This window comes from Aedes aegypti, chromosome 3 (assembly GCF_002204515.2).
Source record: "Aedes aegypti strain LVP_AGWG chromosome 3, AaegL5.0 Primary Assembly, whole genome shotgun sequence".
In the NCBI taxonomy this organism is placed as follows: Eukaryota; Metazoa; Arthropoda; class Insecta; order Diptera; family Culicidae; genus Aedes; species Aedes aegypti.
This window is the reverse complement of record NC_035109.1, coordinates 149,039,448-149,059,480: the sequence shown is the minus strand read 5'-3', so window position 1 is coordinate 149,059,480 and position 20,033 is coordinate 149,039,448. Positions and strand designations below refer to the sequence as shown.

The following is a 20,033-nucleotide window of genomic DNA, read 5'->3' as shown; positions in this document are numbered from 1 at the left end:
TACAAAATAGTCCACTGATTGATAATATTTTACGCATATTTTTTTTTGTTTTTTTTTTTTATTATTATTTTTTTCTTCATTTGGTTGCGGTTGAGCTTTTTTCTGCATGGATGAATCGGATGGAGGCGATACGCCTCGTAGAGATCTCGTTACTCGAACACGGTTCTATCAACCGTCCAAACCACGCGTCTATCAACCGGCGCAAAAAGAAGATTTTGAACGTGCTCTTGATTTCTCGAGAGCTGACGCGTAAATAGGGTAACGGTCGTATTTTGGACCCCCTAAGGAAGTGATTTTAGTTTTTTGTCCCAATTAATTAATTGCACAGCGTAACCAAGTCAAAGAACATGCCAAAATGTAGAGAAAAACTTTCCCTACGAGATAAAAATGCCCCTACGATCATGGAGGATCTAAAAAATGTCGAAAATAATTGAATTTTGAAGCACTGTTTTTCATTATTTTGGACACACCAATACATTTTGGACCCTCAAAGTATATATTTTGGACCCCCGGCATTTTTTTACCGTTTGGCGACAAAGTCTACGACACTGGTTGTATTATATACTTGCCCATAGTCTAACCAATCCATTGACAATGGAAAACCGAAGAAATTCTACGCTTTTAGTGCATAAATTTGAAAAACGTTTTTGTTTACATTTGAAAAATTTCTGACGGCTTCAATTTCTGTGTGTAACGTGTTGTAACGGTTGCATGGATGAACCGATTAAATTCAATTAATTTCAGATAAAATAAATACATTTTTTATGTACAAACGGTTGATGCAAGTGCGGAATAGTCCTATCTTTCCAAATGGTATGCGAATTGAGTTGGTCTTTCGATTTAAACTGGGAAATTTGCAGGAAAATGGCCCAGGGGGTCCAAAATATATAGAGGTCCAAAATATATTGGTTACCCTATCCTGGGACCGTTATTCACCAAGTGAAAGAATTGGGTCCTAAAATTTTTGACGAAATCTTGTTTTTATTTAATAACATGAAAAAGCATGTTACTGTTACTACTTTAGCAATTTTTCCCGCTCAAATAATGGCTATATCATGTTTAAACTTTAATTTAAAAATTTGGTTCATAAATGAACCTTGACACTTTTGATCATGTTTGACGTTCACTTAGTCGACAAAAACACCACAGGGGTTTTAGTTCGACCACTGGGGTTGTTCCTATCTGACATTTCGTAAGGGACACGGAAAACAAAATACACCCAAAATTTGAGTTTAAGCCAAAGGATGTGACAAAATCTAAAAATAAAGTTTTTTGGGCTTAAACCATCGGAAAACATTAGAAAATTGAGTAAACATGTGTTTTTGGCCTAAACTTAAGCGTTTGGCACTAAAATTGGGACAGGGCTTTAGGACCCTATTCAAGCTACGTGTAACTGCACCTAGTTACAAAGCAGCAAATGAAATTGCTCAGCATGAGGCTTTTACTGTGGGATATTTCGTCTATGTACCGGCATGAGAAGTCGAGGTGGAAGGGAAAATTATCGACGCGAGTCTGACATGCGAAGACATTAAGACTGGCAAAGGCGTCTTTTAAAACTGGTCCATTCCTGACGTGGCTATACCGGATTGTAAACAATTACAATCAGTTTCCATGGAAAGAAATAAGAAAGTTTTTTCGCCGTCAGCCCCCGTCCCCCCTCTGTCACGCTTTTTCCAATACCTTATACACGTACTATCGCACTTTCGTAGACCACCGTAACTTGGGATAGAGGAAGGAAAGGTTTTTTTTAAGGCACTCTGTGCTCGTGGCCACTACTGTGCCGGAATCAGTTGATCTGTAGCTTCTTTACCGATACAGATCTATTTTCAACTTATCTATATTTACATCTACTTTCACTCTCTCCTACTTTTTTACTCTCACACCAAGCAGGTAGGAGAGAGCTCTGCTGTTAGTGAGGCTAGCTGCCTGCGAAGAGGGCCAGTTTGTCTCAGTCACCATCTGATACTGACGGAGGATGGATGTGCTCCCCAAAGCACGGTCCTCCGTGAGGCGTCTTCTGGTGGCTGGACGGGTTTTTTTGTGGAGGGGCTGGGAATCTAACCCATGACCTTCCGCTTATGAAGCGAAAGCGTAACCTCAAGACTACAGACCCCCCATAGGAAGGAAATGTTCATGTAGCACATATTTAATGAGGGGCCACCGACTCAGCGATGCCCTCATAAGTACTACGGAGTTGGGGGTTGGGTAAGGCATTAGGTCAGGATTCGCCTGAAAAGCTGGCGATAGACGCAGAGCATTTGATGTTTAATTGTTTTTAATTTAATCTTTTGAATGCCGGCAATCAAAAGAATGAAACATGGCGTTATTTACTGTGTGAACAATATTGTTTCCCGTGAATAAGAGATATGATCGCGCGTCCGACAGTAGTGACGTTCTGCTTGGTAAAATGCAGAATAGAGCCCTCCAGGGTCATCATAATAAAAAAAATTGAAAACAATGCTGTTCAAATCGCACAAACCGAGCGGCCGGAAAAAAAAACTATCCACAACGCATACCTAAACCGAACATCTCGGAAAAAATGCCACTATGCCTAGTCCATTCTAAAAATATCTGTGACCACTAACCTCGAGTTGCCACGAGTACGCTGGCTCCAACCCGGACTAAAATTGGTATATAAGAAGTTCAATAATTGTAAAGTACAAAAATGAATCTTGGCTCCGTAAAGCGTTCAACACGATTGAGCCTTAAATAAATAAATGAATTGGTTGGAATCGGTTCTCCTCGTGACACCTTCTAACGTTATGAAGTTTAAAGAACCTGACCTTAGCCTCTTATTTCTAAATAAATGAAAACCCGAATTTAATACGATACCATTCAATTCCACTATAGGTTTTATCCTTCAACAGATATGGATATTTCGACCTCAACTTTAAGGCCGTCTTCAGTGTCGTGTACTAGACTCGAGTTAAAAAAAACCATCATAATCACATATTATATATTTTCTAGTTATAATCATAATTCACTTCCCCTTTTTGTAGAAGAGGTTTATGATTATACCTAGTATGAATATATAATGTGTGAATACTATTGACTTGTCAAAGGATACAAACTGTAGTGGAACTAAATGGTATAGTATTAAATTCGATTCTTCATTTATTCATAAGTATTCCACTGAACAGCTTGAAGATTTATTATCACTCTTGTTTCTCCTGAATCGTTGTTCCAAGCCAGCCAAAGTTCCTTACGTCGAAACTTACAGTACTGGAACATACATTTGCATCTTTTTCGTCCAGGTAACTCCAAAAACCTCAAATACGATCAAACCAAGTCAAACGAATCTGAAGAAGACCACCAAGAAGCTCCCTAAGGATAAGTCTTCTATGTTGGAGTCGGTATCTCCGAAGGACGGGCATTCGCAGATCGACAGCTATAAGTTTCCATCAACGAAGATCGATCCACCACAGGAAGTCGGCGAGCAACAGTACTATAGCAGCAAGTGTCCGTCAAAGATCGTAGAGCAACCGGTTCAAAAGGCAAATTCTGTGTCATCTCATACGTCAAGCCATGCGTCTAGTAGATCTGTAGATTCCTCATATGATTTCTGCAGAAAATTCAGTGGAAATTCATTGAGAAATAAGTTCCCGAGAAAGTAGTTCAAAGATGTATCCTGGGAATGGCCAAGGATATTTTTAAGACGTTATTGGAGAAATTCCTGAAAAAAAAACCGGTAATTATCTCTAGAGTAAATCTTATAGTCCCCTCTGTTGAAACTTCTGCCGAAATTCCTGATGAACTTTTGCGAGGAACTCTGAAAAGCTTTACAGTTTCTGATGAAGTCTTGGAGGTTTTGCTAGATGAATTACTAAGATAATTATCGAACAAAATATCAATTGAATACTGCAGGATTTTCAGGAGGTATTCCTTAAAAACATTTGTACAAAATTTTCGAAGTTTTTTTTTTTGTTGGAATGTTTGTAATAATTGCTGTAATGATTGCTGGTGTAAAACCTGTAATAAAATGTTAAAGAAACCATGGAAATTTCGCTCGAAAATTGTTTGGAAGAACTGCAGGACACGTTTCTATTTCTGGAGGAACTCAATGATGAATCGATTTTTTCGAGGAATTTCTGGAAAATTCCTAAAGGACTTTCAGGAATAACCCCTGGTAGAATTTTGGAGAAATTCCTGAGATAAATCTTATATGAATTCACGATGAAATCGAAATCATATGAAAATGTTGGGGGAAATATCTGCATAAAACGACGAGAAGAAACTCCTTGATGATTTTTTGTAGTGGTTCTTGGAAGAAAGTTTACCAAATTTCCTCAAAAACACTGGAATAAACCCTTGTGAATTCTTGTAGGATTTTTTGGAAGATCTGCTAGAGTAACTACTAGAGTCAAACTGGAACTAGTAGAAACATTTGATATATCTGTGTTTCTAGGGATTTAGATACGAGAAAAAAGACACGTCATTTGTATAAACATTGTATTGTAGGTGTAAAATAAAATTAGTGGCATTTAAAACATAAGAAACAGTTAAACGTCCGTCAGTTGGATAAAAAATTATAAACAAAACAAACATCGGTATCGTCAAATCATCCATTGATGGTTCTACCCTTAGGGCGTTCTAGTTTGAAATTTCATTCAGCAAAGCCGCAGTATGTGCGCAAAACTTCCTGAACCGGTCGACGTCGGTGGCGCTCAGCCCCTTGGCAACGTTGTGGTTCAGCTCGAGGGGATCCTGCACGACCATCGGTTTCGTGTACGACAGCAGGTCGTTGACCGGGTGAGCCGTGACCAGGTCCAGTTTGTCGTAGTACTTCTGTAGCGTTTCCATCTCGGCAGGAATTTCGCAATCGTACGGATCGAAGTCTTCCTTCTGGGGTGCCCAGCCAAGGAAGGGACATACGACGCGCGTGTCGAAGCAAAACCGTGACCCGTAGAAGGCGAAGAAATCGATTATGAGGCTGTAGGTCTCTTCTTCCGGTACACGGGGTATTCCCAGCTCGTCGAGAGATTTCCTCTCAAAGTTGGCCTGCCAATCTGGAAGATGGAGAAAGAGATCAGGGAACATGGGAACGGGATTTTCTAGTTTCCTGATAATTGTTACTTACGAGATACGAGATACGGCTTCTCGCAATCCTTTTGCAAGTTATAAATGGCGGGAAGCAGGTTGTGCTTCTGGAAGTAGAATACAGTGAGCAGTATGAGGGTGTAGGTATTCAAACCGGGCATGCTAAAATTTTGGGACCATTCCTTGGCGTAGAGAGCTACATAATAACCTGTAAAATGAAAGGAAATGTTTAAACAATCAGCTTATGTATGAAAATGAATTTGTATCAGTCAGGAAATCCAGTCATTATTCTCAATTAAAGTGATCATTCGTTCCTTGGAAATTGCAGGTAAACCTCTGGTCTCAAGCTCTAAATGTTGTATCTAAAGATATTATAATATATACTGTAAAACGGGGTATCTTTGATAATTCGGATAGCTTTGATAGTGCGAAATCCACAACATATTAAACAAAATACCACAATTTCTGTTAATCTGTTAAGCAACACGAATGCAAAAGTCAAGAATATTTTTACGACACTTCATAACAGAGCTATTATCGTCAGAATCGAGAATATTTGAGGCTTTATATTGAAAAATTCCTCACATAGTTATAGTAGAACTTGGATTCGGTCTCAGATCTCTTAACGAAAAGCATTTTCACAAATTGGAGTCATTTTTTAAATCAAAGGCAGAAGCTTCCATGTAACGTTAAACGCCTAGAGGTATGCTACGCCCTTTGTACTTAACGTAATTCATTCGATTTTGTTCGAAATGTGCGGTCCATACTGTCATAACTTCCCACAAACTCATTTGCTATTGGTGATACACGACGGAAGATAATCTGGGATAGCACTTTGTAGGCGAAATTCAGGATATTGATCGCACGATAATTTTCACATTCCAGTTTTTTGCCCTTCTTTAGATGGGGCATATGACCCCTTGCTTCCACACCTCCGGTAGCTGTTCCGTTTCCCAGATTCTGAAAATCAGCCGGTGCAGACAGGCGTGCTATTTAGGTGTTAGTCGTAATGCTGCTTCCACCTTTCAATCACCTCACATCCGTCCGTCAAGATGCTTCCATCCTTACCCCTACACATTTTGGCTCTCGGGAAGAAGCCTTTTCGAGGTGCGTGAAGCTTCTCGTAGAACTTTCGCGGTACTTGTAATGATGATTTTGACGTCGTGGCTTGGCCAGCTGTCATCCCGAATTCCTTGAAGTGCACTCCGGTCGCCAAGCCATTCTTCAACTTGTTCAGGCTGTTCGCGTTGAGGTGGCCCATTCGCCTATGCAAGACATCCAGATTTTCGGGTGGTGAGCCAGTGATAGCGCTCTGCGGTCTTCGTGGCCAGTGCTGGGAATGGTAATAGTACCTACCTTGATACCTTGATGGCTACAGCGTAGCATCACGCCATTGCCGGGCGTATTGTAGAGCTTCATCTTCGTCGGTCTTGGGCGAAACTTCTCCAGTTGCCCCGAACTTTAGGGTCGCCAGGTCCTCTTCCACTGCGTACAGCCAGCGTATTCGTGGTCTTCCCCGAAGCCGACGACCTCTACCTGGTTCCCTTCTGAATATTATTTTCGCAATTATTTCTTCCGACATTCCCACTAAGTGACCAGCCCACTGAAGTCTGCCGTATTTTACACGATTGATAATATTCGCATCTTTGTACACTTGATACAACTCGTGATTCATGCGTCTGCGCCACACACCATTTTCGAGTTTCCCACCGAGTATTGTCCGCAGCACTTTACGCTCGAAAACACCGAGAGCTTTCCGGTCTGACTCTTTCAACGTCCACGCTTCGTGCCCGTAGAGAGCCACCGGAAGAATCAATGTTTTATACAGGGCGAATTTTGTTTCGGTTTGCAAGCTGCGGGACCTAAGCTGGTTGTGTAGTCCGTAAAAGGCCCTATTCGCAGCCGCAACACGTCTTTTCACTTCGCGGGAAACGTCGTTGTCACATGTCACAAGTGTTCCAAGGTAAACAAATTCTTCAACAACTTCAAACACAACCCCATCAAACACTACCTCAGCACTTACACCACCATGCCTGACTCTACCTGCAACCATGTACTTCGTCTTGGTAGAATTGATGGTCAGGCCTATCCTCGCTGTCTCCCTCTTCAGAGGCACGAAGGCCTCTTCCACTGACCTGCGATCGATTCCAATCAGGTCTATATCGTCCGCAAAGCCAAGGAGCATGTGCGACCTTGTGATAATAGTGCCATTTCTTTGCACGCCAGATCTTCTAATAGCACCCTCAAGTGCAATGTTGAACAGTAAATTCGAAAGTGCGTCTCCCTGCTTCAATCCGTCTAACGTCACGAACGAGGTTGACACCTCGTCTGCGATCCGAACACTTGATTTCGAACCATCCAGCGTAGCACGTATCAGCCTAATTAGTTTCGCCGGAAAACCATTTTCAGACATTATCTGCCAAAGCTCATTTCTTTTCACTGAGTCGTACGCCGCCTTGAAATCAAGTGGTGAGTCTGCAAGTTATACTCCCGGAATTTGTCTAGGATCATTCGCAAGCTCTCTCTTTGGTGGGCTTCGTAGTCGTGCGGTTAGTGTCACCGAGGCATTTAGCCGCATCGTGCTAAGGAGTGTGGGTTCGATTCCCGCCTCAGGCCGAAAACTTTTCGAAAGGAATGTTTTCTGACTGTGCCACTGGGCGTTGCATGCTAGTCCGTTGTCTAGTGTGGTGCTTCCTTCAAAGGGCAAATAGCCCACTGAAAGCATTAACGTGTAGTGTCTTTTTTTTAAAGCTAAACATCTGGTCCGTTGTCGAACGGCCCTCACGAAAACCAGCTTGGTATTCGCCGACGAAGGACTCCTCGAGCGGTCTCAGTCTGTTAAACAGGATGCGCGACAGAATTTTGTACGCCGCATTCAGCAGGATAATTCCTCTGTAATTGGCACACTCCAGTCTGTGCCCTTTCTTGTAGATAGGGCGGATGAGGCCATCCAACCAGCCGGTGGGCAATTCTTCGTCCTCCCATACCTTCAGAAGTACTCGGTGGATCGACTGGTAAAGCTGCTCGCTTCCGTGCTTGAGAAGCTCGACCGGGATCTCGTCCTTCCCAGCAGCCTTACAGTTCTTCAGCTCACTGATAGCCTTTTTAACCTCTCCTATGGTCGGTGGGTCCACAGCTTGATCGTCATCATCTATGTTCATCCTGTTCCTCGCTACATTTCCATTCTCACCGTTCAACAATTGCTGAAAGTGCTCCTTCCACCTGGCAGCCACCGCCGTTTTATCGGTCAGCAAATTCCCTTCTCGGTCATTGCACATGGCGGGCACTGGTACGGTATTGTGCCGCGCACCATTGACCGTTGCATAAAATCTCCGCATACCATTCCGGTTCATGCTTTATTGTGCGTCAGCTACCACACTTTCTTCGTGCTGCCTTTTCTTTCTGCGGTGGATTCGCTTTTCTTCGGCTCTCGCTGCCATGTACCGCTCTCTGTTCTGTCGGGTACCGGCCACAAGCAAACGGCTTCTGGCGACATTCTTTATGTCTGTCACCCTCTGGCACTCTTCATCGAACCAGTCGTTCCGTCTTCGTCGTTGACCAGTGCCGATCATTTTCCGCGCCGTTGTTGTCACAGCTTCATGGATAGGGTCCCACAGGCTGTCGACGTCTCCAGCAACGTTGACTCTTCCCAACTTCTCGTCTAGTTGCTGACGGTACTGCGCAGCTACCCCATCAGTCGACAAGCGTTGTATATTGAAGCGTAGCGTTTTGTGTGTTGCGGAACTCGTGACGCTGGATAACCGCGCCCGATTTTTAGCTACAACGAGATAATGATTCGAGTCGATATTAGGGCCTCGGAAGGTCCTGACATCAATGACATCTGAGAAATGTCGCCCATCAACCAGCACGTGGTCTATTTGGGAGCAGGCATCGCCACTCGGGTGTCGCCAGGTGTGTTTGCGGATATTCTTTCGTGCGAAGTAGGTACTGCTGATTGCCATCCCTCTAGCAGCAGCGAAGGTTACTAGCCGCAGGCCATTATCATTGGTAACGGAATGAAGGCTTTCCGTTCCAATGACGGGTCGGAAGAAATCTTCTTTCCCGATCTGCGCATTTGCGTCGCCGATGACTATCTTGACGTCTTGTTTTGGGCACTCTCCGTAGGCCTTATCCAGGCTCTCATAGAACTCATCCTTCATGTCATCGGGCTTATCGTTCGTTGGCGCATATATGCTGATCAGGCTGTAGTTGAAGAACTTGCCCTTCATTCTCAACACACAGATTCGGTCGCTTACCGGTTTCCACCGAATAATTCGCTTCATCTGTTTCCCAATCACTATGAAGCCAACCCCACGTTCTGCTCTGTCGCCACCGCTGTAGTAGATGTGGTACTTGAATGAAGTGTTGGCGATGGGGTCCACCGCTTGGAATTCGCGTTCTCCGGTTCTCGGCCAGCGTATTTCCTGGATAGCTGCCACGTTCACGCCGACATTCCGCAGTTCACGAGCCAGGAGCCCAACACGCGCGGGTTCATTCAAAGTTCTCACGTTCCAAGATCCAACTTTCCAATCATTGTCCTTTATTCGTTGCCGGGTCTGTTGCCGTAAAATCAATCCGTTTGCTCTACTTTTGCCTTTCTTGGTTGGTGAAGAGTCTTCGATAGGCCACCTAACCAGGGTTGCGCTACCTACATCGTGCTAGAGGGGCTGCCTCCTCGATGCTGACACGATACAGCATCGTCCGCTTGTCCTTTACATGATGACCACGGTCATAGCCATCACAACCATCCACCTTTATCAGGGCTTTGGACCTGTAGCTCTGGTTCTCAATAGTTTCAAGTTCTTTCGGACATGCTACTATGGTGAGCCGTCATGCGCTAGCGGTGTGGTAATGGTAATAGTAGTAGGCTTGAATTTCGAGATACTCACGCGGCTTTTCCCTGTACAGTAGTTTAAAAACGTCAATCTCATCAAGTAGCCTATGTTGGGTGCATGAATTTACTAAATCATTAGTGTCTTGAAGGCGGGAAATGCAACGGGAAATAGAACATTTTTCTACAGTCATTTTAGATGGCCCTTAAGGCTAAGTAGCCCGTCATTCGTTTTGGCAACAATGATGACTTTTAGCTTGCATTTCTAAGTGATAAAACTCAGTGCTAACATGCAAAAAGTGTGCTGATACTTTTTCAGCTGTGTCAGTGCAAAACCAACTAGGGTATGTGTACCAGTTATGGACATAGTGGTTTCCTATTTCACCATACGTGATTACTTTAATGTCTTAAAATTTTGAAAATTTTTGTGTGTTGCAATAGTTAGATTTAAGACATATCTTGATGTTAAGACATTCAAAAAGATTTAAAATGTGAAAGTTATCAAAAATTTACATATGGCCAAATAGGGAACCACTATGGCCATAACTGGTACACTTTCCCTATTTGTTTTTACAAATTGCAATGACGGCCCACTTCGCCTTAACAACGGCTGTTTTGCCGTCCCCTCCGGATCTATCACCTCTACTCCTCGGTTGGTGAACTTCACCTCGAGACCACGTCATAAAATTTGACTTATCGATAGTATATAGAGCGCTGCATAAGACGAGCCTAACCTCACTTATTTGACAGCTGCTGGTCCTGTTGTTTACGTTTCGGACAGTGGATTTGACCTCTCCTCGCAGCAAACTTTCACGAAATTAAGAATGATTCGAAAAAAGTACTAAGTCAAAACTGTAAACAACAGGACCAGTCACAATTGATGCGTGACGTCACAGTGCAGTGGAGTATTGTGCGACATCGAAAGGTTATACTTCACAGTTGGCTCACCTGTAGACGGACATGGTTTCAGGATAACTGCTTATTGGGGTAGAGGAACACTAGTTCTGGCTCCAACCAGGTTCCACGATATACAGCACTTCAAACACGTGTAGACTCAAGCGAAACACTCCCCACTGAATAAGCCATTCATTTGAATCGTATAACTAAACCACCAAATTATTTGGAATGTTGTCGGATATAGAACTAAAAACTCATTTATATTCACTACAAACTAATTTTATTATCTATTTAAAACTTTTTACAATTCACCAAAATGCTTCCTTCTTCTCGGACAATTTTTTCACTTCTCTTTTTTCAGTTTGAATTTTCCCGCTTGCTACGATTGCGAGTGCGCCATTGCTACGGCAACCTGCTCACGTGGCTGCGACAAGTTCGGCGTCGGGTGTCTGCGGTACCCGAGTAAAAATATTTGCGTTGCTTGTAATGCATAAATCTGGGAATGCTTGTAGGCGGCTCGACAATCTAGATTCCGCTCATCGAAATCATGGTCGAATTCGATCACGTTGTTCCGTCCTAGCAACAACATGTTCGGCGTCAGTGGTTCCGGATCCAGAGGGTCATCAGCGACGTGTGTCAAAGGTCGATTGTTGACGATGCTCATTGCTTCGCACAAAGCTGTCCGAAGCACCAGGTCCGTGGAATGTCAATCGTGTAGCATAGCACGAAGCGCGGTTTTGCCGGAACGCACTAGTCGCTCTCAGCATCCTCCGAAATGTGGAGCACCAGTGGGTATGAACTTCCATTCCACACCTCTAACGCGGCTGAACCAGTGTCTTCAAAAGCGTTTTAATTTCTTGATCAGAACCGGTGAAGTTGGTACCGTTGTCGGTCATGATGCACTGCGGCAGTCCACGGTCGGACATGAATCATCGCGTATTGCCATTATACAGCTGTTTGTATCGAGTGATGGAACCACTTCCAGATGTATCGCTTTTGACGTCATACATGTGAGCAATACAACCGGCAGCATTCTCATCTGCGGAACGGTAAGTTTTGCTCTAAGCTCTCGACACTTCACACAGGACATCACATACTTCTTGACTTGCGAACGAGCCTTTAGTATACGATGTTGTTCTTTGATGCTGTTGATGCCGGTGGTGGTACACACGGTGGTATCCGGAAGAATCACCGGATTGTTCACTTCGAACGATTTGCTGTTGTCTTAAATGCGACCTCGCATACGGATGATCCCGTTATGGAGAAACGGCGAATATGTTTTTAGGCGACTGCCACTCTTCACGTAACCTGATTTCTTCAGGCTGCACAGTTCATCCCCGAAAGCCTCTGACTGTACTTTCTCATACCAAGCTCTTCTAGCATCTTCCATGTCTCGTACAGTTATCGTCAATCGCTTAGGTTTTTCGTGTTTCGGTAATACTGACAGCTTTCTCATTTTCAGATAGTACGCAGTTGATCTGATCAGCCGGTTGAAGTCAGAGAATTTGGCAATGTCAGGAAGATCGAGCATTTTCTCTTAGAACGCTGCGCAACACAGCGGATCTTCCATAGGTATATCATTGCCTCTAGCTCGCTATGAAAATTCGCTGACTCCGCAGAGGACATCTGTAGCGGTTCATCAACCGGCCAGTGAAAATTATCACGGTAGAGGAAATCTGGACCTCGCAACCATTCCTGCATGTTGCCAAGTCAGCAACGTTCAGCTGCGTCGGAATCTAGTGCCACAAATCAACTCCATGACCATTCTCTTATCGAGCACTGACGTACGCCGTCAGCTTCTGGTTAGAGCTCAGCCAGCCTAAGCAGATCTTCGAATCGGTCCAAAAGTACACCTTGGTAATGCCTACCATCCTCTCCGATTGAAGCACACTTATCATCTGGCTTGCCAGAACACATCCTTGTAGTTTTAGCCGAGGTACAGTCGGCGACTTCAGGGACGCTACTCTCGTTTTAGCATATACCACTGCAACGTGTGATTTTCCCGTCCGACGATGAACCATGTAGATCACGCAGGCATAAGCCTTATCACTCTGATCACAGAGTGCGTGCAGTTCGACATCGCCAAACGAAGGCATTGCTGGATAGTAATACCTTGGCAATCGAATTTCACCCAGTATTGCGGTTTCGTTCAGCCATTTCATCCATCGTGGCACCAGACCGTCAGGAATTTCATCGTCCCATCCAGACTGTAGACGCCACTGCTCTTGAAATATGAGTTTCATCTGAATCGTGATCGGACTGAGCAAACACAGCGGGTCAAAGAAGCCCATCAGAAACTTCAATAGTTCTCGCTTCGTTGGCACCGCTTCGCCAGATCGGAATCGCTGGTCCAGTTTTGGAAAGTTGAGTGGAAATACAAACTCATCTGACTGCAGATCCCACCTGATTCTGAGCACACGGACGTCACTCTGCATCTCCGCTACAATTTCAGCATCGAGAGAATCCAACACGGCTTTCGAATTGGACGAAAACTTCACCAGTTTGAATCCACCTTCATCGTACACCTCGATCACACGTTGAATCAGTTCGATGGCGGCTTCCTAGGTATCTGCACAGTCGAAATAATAATCGACGTAATGCTGCTTAACTCGTTCAACGCCGGTATATTTTTCTTCCAGCTACTTCGCATTAAAGTTTATGATGAACTGTGCCATTGATGGAGACGAAACAGCACCGAATATCATCACTTGCATCACGTACACGTTGGGAGGTGCCGTGCGGTTCATACCGCGCCACAAGAAACCTTCGGAATCTTGATCCTTTCTACGAATGAGGACTTGATGGAACGTTTCCCTAATGTCCGCAACGAAGGCAATTTTCTTCATTCGGGCCCGCATCAGGATCGCAATCAACGGAGGAACGAAATCCGGACCCTTCAGTAGCAAATCGTTCAGGAAACCCGTGCGACTTTGTTTTGGCGTCCATGTCCAATCGAAACTTTTCACCAGGTGTTCGGTGTTTCAGCTAGTTCATCTAGCTCTAACTGCCTACGTATCCCTTATCGACATAATCCTGAATCTTCTTTGCGCAGTAACGATCAGCAAACTCAGGGTTGGAGTGCATCTTTTTCTCGATGATTTGGAGCCGCCTCAAGGCTTGAGGTTTGCTATCCGGGAAGACGAAGTTGTTGTATTTGTAAATCTGACCAACTTCAAAACGTTCAAACGTGCATGGTGTCCAATGCACGCTGATCTTCGTCGGCTATTTTCACTGACTGGCCAGAAATCCCAAAGTCTTCAACTTTGTATATCTGCTTCACAAGATCAGTAAGTTCGCTGTCATCGTTGTCGGAGCACAGGAATGCGTGTAGGTTGCTCGATCCTACAATAGTAGGGTCGACTACTCCGTGGATTGTCCATCCTAGATGACATCGAGTCAGCTGCAAGCTATCAAGCGAGTATTGCACCGTCTTTAGAGGCACAATCAGCCTGCTTTATTCGATCCAATCAGCATACAGAGACATGCATCTTGAATCGCCGCAAGCTTGTTCTCATCCAGCATAGGATATAGGTGCCTTACCATATCGAATTTTACCGCCGGCAGTGCGATATTCTCAACTGTTTGGATGTCGCTCACTTCGTACAGTTTTGCTTGCTCCGAAGGTCCAGAAATGCGGAACGACAGCATCATTAACCGATCCTCTTTGTGTAGAATACCATTTGTCCACCGATAGCTCACGGTGGCGATCGGTCCTCGCAGTCCGATGCTTTCAGCAACGGCAGCATCCATCATCGACAGCGACGATGCTTCATCAAACAACGCAAAAACTTCCTCGACTCCTCGTGGACCATGGATTTTCACCTTTCCTACTCGGAGCAGCGTGTTCATGTTTCTACCGTTGACGTTGCACGCGTTCTCGCGATTGTTCTGCACGTTGAATCCAGTATTCCTCGTTGATTCCTCGGAATGGACCATGATGATTCTTGTTGCAGTTGGAGCACATTCTATTGGTTTTGCAGTTCTTTCGCGCATGGTCGGACTTCAGATACATGTAACTAACCTTGCAAGAGTTTGCTGCAGATCGACGTTGAACAAGCGATAATTTCCGGAATTGCTCGCACTTCTCCAGGCCAGAGTGAGAACTTGCTGAGTACAGGGGACACTTCTTCGTTGCTTCGTCGTCGCGACGGTTGACGTTCACAGAGGCGACTCGTAACCTCACTTTTTACCTGTTCTACGCATCTAAAAATGCCTTTTTCGACAAATTGAGATCATAAAGCAAATAGTAAATAATTGGAATCTTCCTTTCTAGCAAATCTTCACTTGATAGATGCAAATTGGTTGCATAAAATCAAGAATTTCTATTCGTGGAACAGGTAGATTTGAGGTTAGGGAATCGCCACTGGACGTTCAGAACCATCGGCTTCTGCTTCTGCTGATAGCTGGGTTTCTTGACACTGAAAACAGGATTTAGACTCGCAATTTGGTTGCCTATCTCATCTTCCAACCAACGAGAGAAAGTGTCGAACTCAATAGCGATGCCTTCCTTTATCAGAGTGGCCTTATGTCGAACCCACATCTGTTTGCTGAAAGCAGGAAGTTTTTCAGCCAGATGAGAGATGAGTTCGGGATTCATAAGATAATTGTTGGCCCTCGCGTTGGTCATCGCTACCTTGGTAACAATTACCGCATTGATACAACGGTTTTTCGCGCCTTTCATGAAGCGCTTTGTTCAGTCGTCTCAGATTATCGCGATCTGACAACTGAAATTCCTCAGTGGATGTTCTGAACTCATTTTCAAAAGCTGTCCACTCCATCACGTCGCCGTAAAAAGGGGACAGATCTCTCATGTTTCTGATTTGCAACGCTTGCAATAGAATCTCGTTCACAGCCGATTAGAGAAACGACGCGTTCCTCGCACCGATCGCTGCCACATTTTGCACGCCGCCGGTTGGCGTCCTGCCGTCGCATTCTTCATACTAGGCGCCGATGGGTTGCACTTGCTGAGTGCAGATATCACACATTGGGCCCTGGCGTGTCTGGATCTCGCAAAAATTAACGATCCATCCAGGGCGACGATTCAACTAACATGCTAGTTGGTCTTACCTTTTTTTGTATCGGCAAGCCAATCTACAACGCGTTTCGACGTACTGGTACACGCACTTGATCTGCTCGTAGTAGTAGACCCACGACTTGAACCGGACTGCAGCTCTAACTTCTTCAACTCACGCTCTCGTTGCTGCTTCAGGAATTCCGTTTTCCTCTGCTCGGTCTTCAGTGCCAGGTCATGTTGGATTTGCAACTCAGCCAATTGCTTCTCAGCAACGATCTTGTCGCGTTCGATGGACGCTTGCAATTCAGCCTCCTCGTTTTGCTCCTCCAGATCCAGAAGCTGAAGATGGCTGTCAGTGTTGCTGCTCCGTTAGGTCCGCGATCCCTTAGACCGCAATTGGTATTTGGCAAATTTCTATACACGGGAAATGACAGATTTGTTTTCCGGTGCCGTACCTTGCTGAGCAGGAACGTAAACCAATTACGAATTACGAAGCATATTACTTTGCTTCGGAAATTCTACTTACGTAATTATTTAAACGCTTGGGAACTACACCCTTATTCGTTCTTCCAGAGCGGCGTACCTGTGGTTCCATATAGACCGTTCGTAGGCATTCAAAGGATCAATGTTACAGCGTGGCTCGTTCGGAATCGACCGACAGCTTTCTCACCTGTAGACGGACACGGAATCACGATAACTGCTTATTGGGGGAGAGGAGCACCAGTTTTGGCTCCAACCAGGTTCCACGATATACAGCACTTCAAACACGTGACTCAAGCGAAACACTTTCCACGGAACAAACTACTCTTTCGACTCAAACAATTAACCACTTAACTTGGCGTATGACTTAAAACGCATTTATACTGACTAAAATAATTTTATTAATATATTTTATATAAAGCTTTACAATTCACAAAATACTTCCTTCTTCTGTGACAATTCTTTCACTTCTGGTTTTTCAGTTTGAATTTTCCCGCTTGCTAAGATTGCGGGTGCGCCGTTATCACGACAACCTGCTCACGTGGCTACGACGATAAATTCGGCGTCGGGTGCCTGCGATACCCGAGTAAAAATATTGCGCGTTGCTTGTAATGTTCTCAACAAGCAGAATCATCAAACATCGACTGAACATGTTGGTGTTGTGATACAGTATGAAACGCATCCCGAACTTTCTATGTAGCTGAAGTTGGTTTTTGAACCACAACACTCAACTTGGATTTTTGAATAGATGTTATTTTAATATTCTTGCTGTTTTTTCGGTATTTTGGGATAGCTTCTTATAATTCAAAATACCGCTGATGACTCACAGGAAAAAGCAGGATAAAACTTGAATTATGAAAAATAAATCAGGACACCTCAAAAGAAGCTCAAAATCAGGACATGTCCTGCTAAATCAAGACGGATGGTAACCCTATTTCTTTCACTCAGACCTATACCAAAGAAAAAATAAAGACCTCCATGTCCCTTGCAGTTGCTCAAAATTTCATGGCACATAAAGTCTAGGACCATAAAGTAATAAAGCGAAATCTAGAATACTGTGAAAAGTGTACTGCGATCTGTCAACTTGGGTGTCTTGGGACCAAATGCAGTACTAGAAGTAGTACGCAATCTAGAGCCGAGTGGGACGGACCTGCCTATACGGGTTAACGACCGTTGCCACGATAAAAGATGTGAAAAGCCAACCAACACGAAGCGAAACTTCAAAGAAGGATATCTAATAAAATGGGCTGAATTTAGCTTCATTCCAATTTGTTTCATTTCTACAAAACAAAACTCAGAATTGTATTACCAGTTGCTAGATAACAATCTTATATCGTTTACCGAGCATATTATGGTAGAAAACAAGATCTTTCGGTAGTAAAGTGTTTCCTATCATGCTTTAGAGAAGACCAAGCAATTCCTCGAAGAGGTGTTCTTATAATTATGTCCTCCAGTGTATGTCCCAAATGAATCTGCGGGTAAGTTCTACAATGTCCCGGAAATTCCTCCATTTTTCCAGTTATTTCGTAATCCCGTGTTTTTTTCACTTTGTCCGGATGACTGGACACCCTGCTGATAATGATAGACATTTTGGGACACCCCAATGATAAGATACTTACACACAGGCTGCACCGCGAACAGATACTGCACCAGGCGCGTGTTACTATGGGACAACCCGTTGGTGAACGATATATCGCAGTCGATTTTATGCCTCTTGTTCCAAGCGCGCAGAATGGGCGTCCTGGCGGCGGTAACCGGATCCAGATTGCTCCACTGATCCGTGATTTCGAGGGCCCGCTCGGATAACTGCACGAAAATCTTGAGCCTGTCCTTAGAGTAATTAAGCGATCCGTCGTAGTTGTCCTCCAGGTTGAGATAGATGTCCAAATCGCTGCTCTCGGAGCCCAGCCCCGTTACCCGGGAACCGAACAGATAGACCTTGGTTTTCGGGTAGTATTTCTGGAAGATCGCTTCCAGCGAGTGCACGATGCTGCGATGGGCTTGAGAATCCATGATTTGCTTTCGATCGGCAGCCTGTTCCATGAGAGAGGTTATTGGTAGCGACTTGATTATGAACTGTTTGGTTTTCTTCGTCAACTCGGCCCCAGCATTGGGAATGCTGCCTACATGCAGGTATTCTCCTTCTTTCGTTCGATTTGGTACATGAGCCCGACGTTTCGGTTCTTTTTGGTGCTTTTGTGGCTTAACGTTGAGTTTAGGTACTTTCGTCTCTTTCGTTCCAGGTTCATCTCGTTTGGAAGCTGATTTCATTGAAACTGTTGTCCTTGTAGAACTAGACCGGGACAATTTGCCTTGCTCTGGAGTTATGACATCGACAAACGGATTAACAACTACTGTGGTTTTCGGTTTTATATCGTTCGTTGGTGTAATTAAATGTTCTTTAATGTCAGTATCCTTTTTCTTCGGTTTGCCCTTATTAATACTATCTTCATCTAACTTATGAACCTCACTGCTTGTATTAGTTGAATCACTTTGCGAGGAAGTGTCCTTATCGTTTAGTCGAATATGTTCCAACGCCTTAACCAGCTTCAGGTCATCGCCGTTAAGCTTAACGGTATGCGAATCCTGTTTGTCCGCTTCATGTTCCACCAGGTGCTTCAGCAGTTTGGGTCGCGTCGTTTTGACCGCTCTGCCACATTGCTTGCAGTTGATGCTGTGGTGGAAAGCGTAGCCATTGAATATCTGCTCATCGGTGGCATCCGAGTTCATACAACGGGAAAGGGACGTCTTGGTCAGGAAGGTGTCAATGGTTTCCAGCAACTGGCTGAAACAGTCCACCGTGGTCAGATCGATTTTGGAGTAGACTGCGGCAAATGATTGCAGCTTCCTGGTGAGATCGGATATCTCCCAATTGAGTATGAACAGCTGGCAAAAAACAGTATTTTTTGTAGTTTTAGGTTGTTAGATAATAGAAGGATTTATGTTTAGGATACGATTCCTCTAAGAATTCTCTGGGATAAAAACCTTCAGCGTTCCTTACAGGATAAAATCAGAATTTCTCAGACATTCCGTTAAAAGTTTTTCGATAGGTACTTTTATAACAAATCCGACAAGAATTCATGTAGAGATTCTTTTAAAAATATTGCACGAAATGTTCTAAGCTTCCCACCAAGTATATATCTAGTTATGGGAATTTTCAGACGAATACTTGTAGGAATACTAAAACAAAATTTGTTGCTTGCAAGTATTCCTCGAATAATCCATTCATTGCGCTTTGAAAAAAAAACTTTTTTGTTTTACTTTAACTCTACTAGTAAAATATACATCCTAAACTGTTAGGCCATAGGCTCTGAATATTTTTTTTCTCTCCGTGCTATTTTACTTAATTTTGGCACTACTAAACTCACCTCTTGCCTCGGAGCTTCCATACCGTCTTTGTTACCGAAATGAAACTATCGAAATTCGTAGACTCTCGGCTGTTATTTACCGAGTTTGTGTTTCCAAAGTGTTATACCGTGTAAGTGCAGATGGTTCACGCATTAAATTAAATTTAAAACTAACACGTTAAAAACATAAAATTATCGCACGTTGGAAAACCAAAATCTCAACACTTCACGACACAACAAACGACGATCCGAACCGAAGGCGAGTGCAAAGCCGAAGACGAACCGAACCGGTGTTGTTTATGTCATCATCTACACGCTTATTTTGTTTGCCTCTTTGCGCACGCTGATACTGTTTCACACAAAATTATATTGAGCGAATGGGTCAAAAACGGGTAAATAAATACGTACCCATTGTATAGGGTCCTAA

The 20,033-nt window shown here is 43.9% G+C and overlaps 1 protein-coding gene across 1 annotated transcript; it reads right to left on the bottom strand.

The window, feature by feature from the left end:
* Nucleotides 1–4,435: 4,435 nt before the first annotated feature.
* Nucleotides 4,436–19,977, bottom strand: LOC5572954 (terminal uridylyltransferase Tailor). Its single transcript, XM_001654233.2, has 4 exons — nt 19,628–19,977; nt 17,879–19,145; nt 5,078–5,245; nt 4,436–5,006 (listed from the first exon to the last, which is right to left on the bottom strand). The coding sequence occupies exons 1-4, from the start codon at nt 19,646–19,648 to the stop codon at nt 4,591–4,593; spliced, it is 1,872 nt and encodes a 623-aa protein (XP_001654283.2). The 5' UTR covers nt 19,649–19,977; the 3' UTR covers nt 4,436–4,590.
* Between the last annotated feature and the right edge of the window lie 56 nt (nt 19,978–20,033).